At 45.6% G+C, this 1,227-nt stretch overlaps 1 protein-coding gene across 1 annotated transcript; it reads right to left on the bottom strand.

The window, feature by feature from the left end:
* MELLADRAFT_85882 (uncharacterized protein) lies at positions 1–989 on the bottom strand (the record flags this gene model as incomplete). The annotated part of the gene is made up of 4 exons (XM_007419362.1): positions 1–15; positions 100–207; positions 289–860; positions 935–989. 4 exons carry the CDS (start codon positions 987–989, stop codon positions 1–3), a joined length of 750 nt encoding a protein of 249 aa, XP_007419424.1.
* Positions 990–1,227: the final 238 nt, after the last annotated feature.

Genomic DNA, 1,227 nt, shown 5'->3' with positions numbered 1-1,227 from the left:
CTAACTCTTTGGCCGCTTTGACCTTCTACAAAGGCATGACCAAAAGAATCAGAGACCGAAGCTATCTGGAAGTCACACGAGATTTAAGAGGAATCGTACCTTCGTTTCCTCTTTGGCCGAAGCTGTTTCCTCCTTGGAAGCGGCCAGTTCAGCTTCGATTGAAGTAGGTCCAGCGGTCCCTTTGATATACCCCATTGCCCCGATGGCCTGAATGGAAGCAACCGGGGAAAAGTGGTAATCAGATCACCGAGATTAAAGAGAACACCTGAGAACCTGAAAATTACACACCTGAGCATTCCGTTTTTCTTTGACTTGCGCTTTTGGAAGTACTATGTTGATTGTACCTTTTGAGGTACGACTTTTGTCCAAATTGTTAACCAACTCTTGATAACTTTTGTAATCTACCAATTTGGTTTTTTTGGAACCAACACTCGCATTCCACGTCAACAGTGGTGCTAACGCACTTTCAAGAACCACTTTCTTGATTCCTGGAAAATACTCGTCACAAACATCGCCGATCAAGTCTTTGAATTTGTTCAAAGACTTGCCATACAAGAAGACTTTGAAGTCTAAGAGGCGCCCGTCTTTGAAATCGGTCGAATCAATGATGGCGCCTGTAGGAGCTGGCGGTGGTTTCTTTTTGCCGGCGGTGACCTTCGAAGGAGATTGAGCTTTGGCCATTCCGGGCATCACATCAACAGTATCGTTGGTGTGAATCTTGAAAGCGACGGCGATGGTGAAAGATTGGCTTTCTTCCATCAAGCGACGGCTTTCCGTGCCTTGGCGCCAGAGGCGCTCAAGAGTGGGATGCCGCGCTGGAGCGTCGTTACCGTCGGTGAGCAGGTAGGGCGGATCGAAAACTACCAGAGAAATGACTCAGTTGGATGAAGATGGGAAATTAGAAAAAGGGAAACATTAGGATCGATGAACAGACCTTCGTCGGGATTTTCGCCTTCATGGATCAAATTGTCGATTGCTTCGCGAGGCATTTCTGACCCAGATGAATGAAAGATAAGCATGTGAACAATCCACAACAATATGGGCTCACTGACCGATTGGAGCTTTGAATCGAAAGGGCGTTTTCAAATGGTAGTTGACGATGGACGCACTAAGACGACAAAAAACACTAAAGAAAATGGGAGAATCAAACGTGAGATGATAGGCTCGGAAAGAATTGAAAACTTTTAACAAAAGAAAAAGAGTACCAAGTTGAAGGCGTGGTGATAA

Source organism: Melampsora larici-populina (assembly GCF_000204055.1).
Source record: "Melampsora larici-populina 98AG31 unplaced genomic scaffold MELLAscaffold_168, whole genome shotgun sequence".
NCBI classification, from domain to species: domain Eukaryota; kingdom Fungi; phylum Basidiomycota; class Pucciniomycetes; order Pucciniales; family Melampsoraceae; genus Melampsora; species Melampsora laricis-populina.
This window is presented reverse-complemented; position numbering and strand designations above follow the sequence as displayed.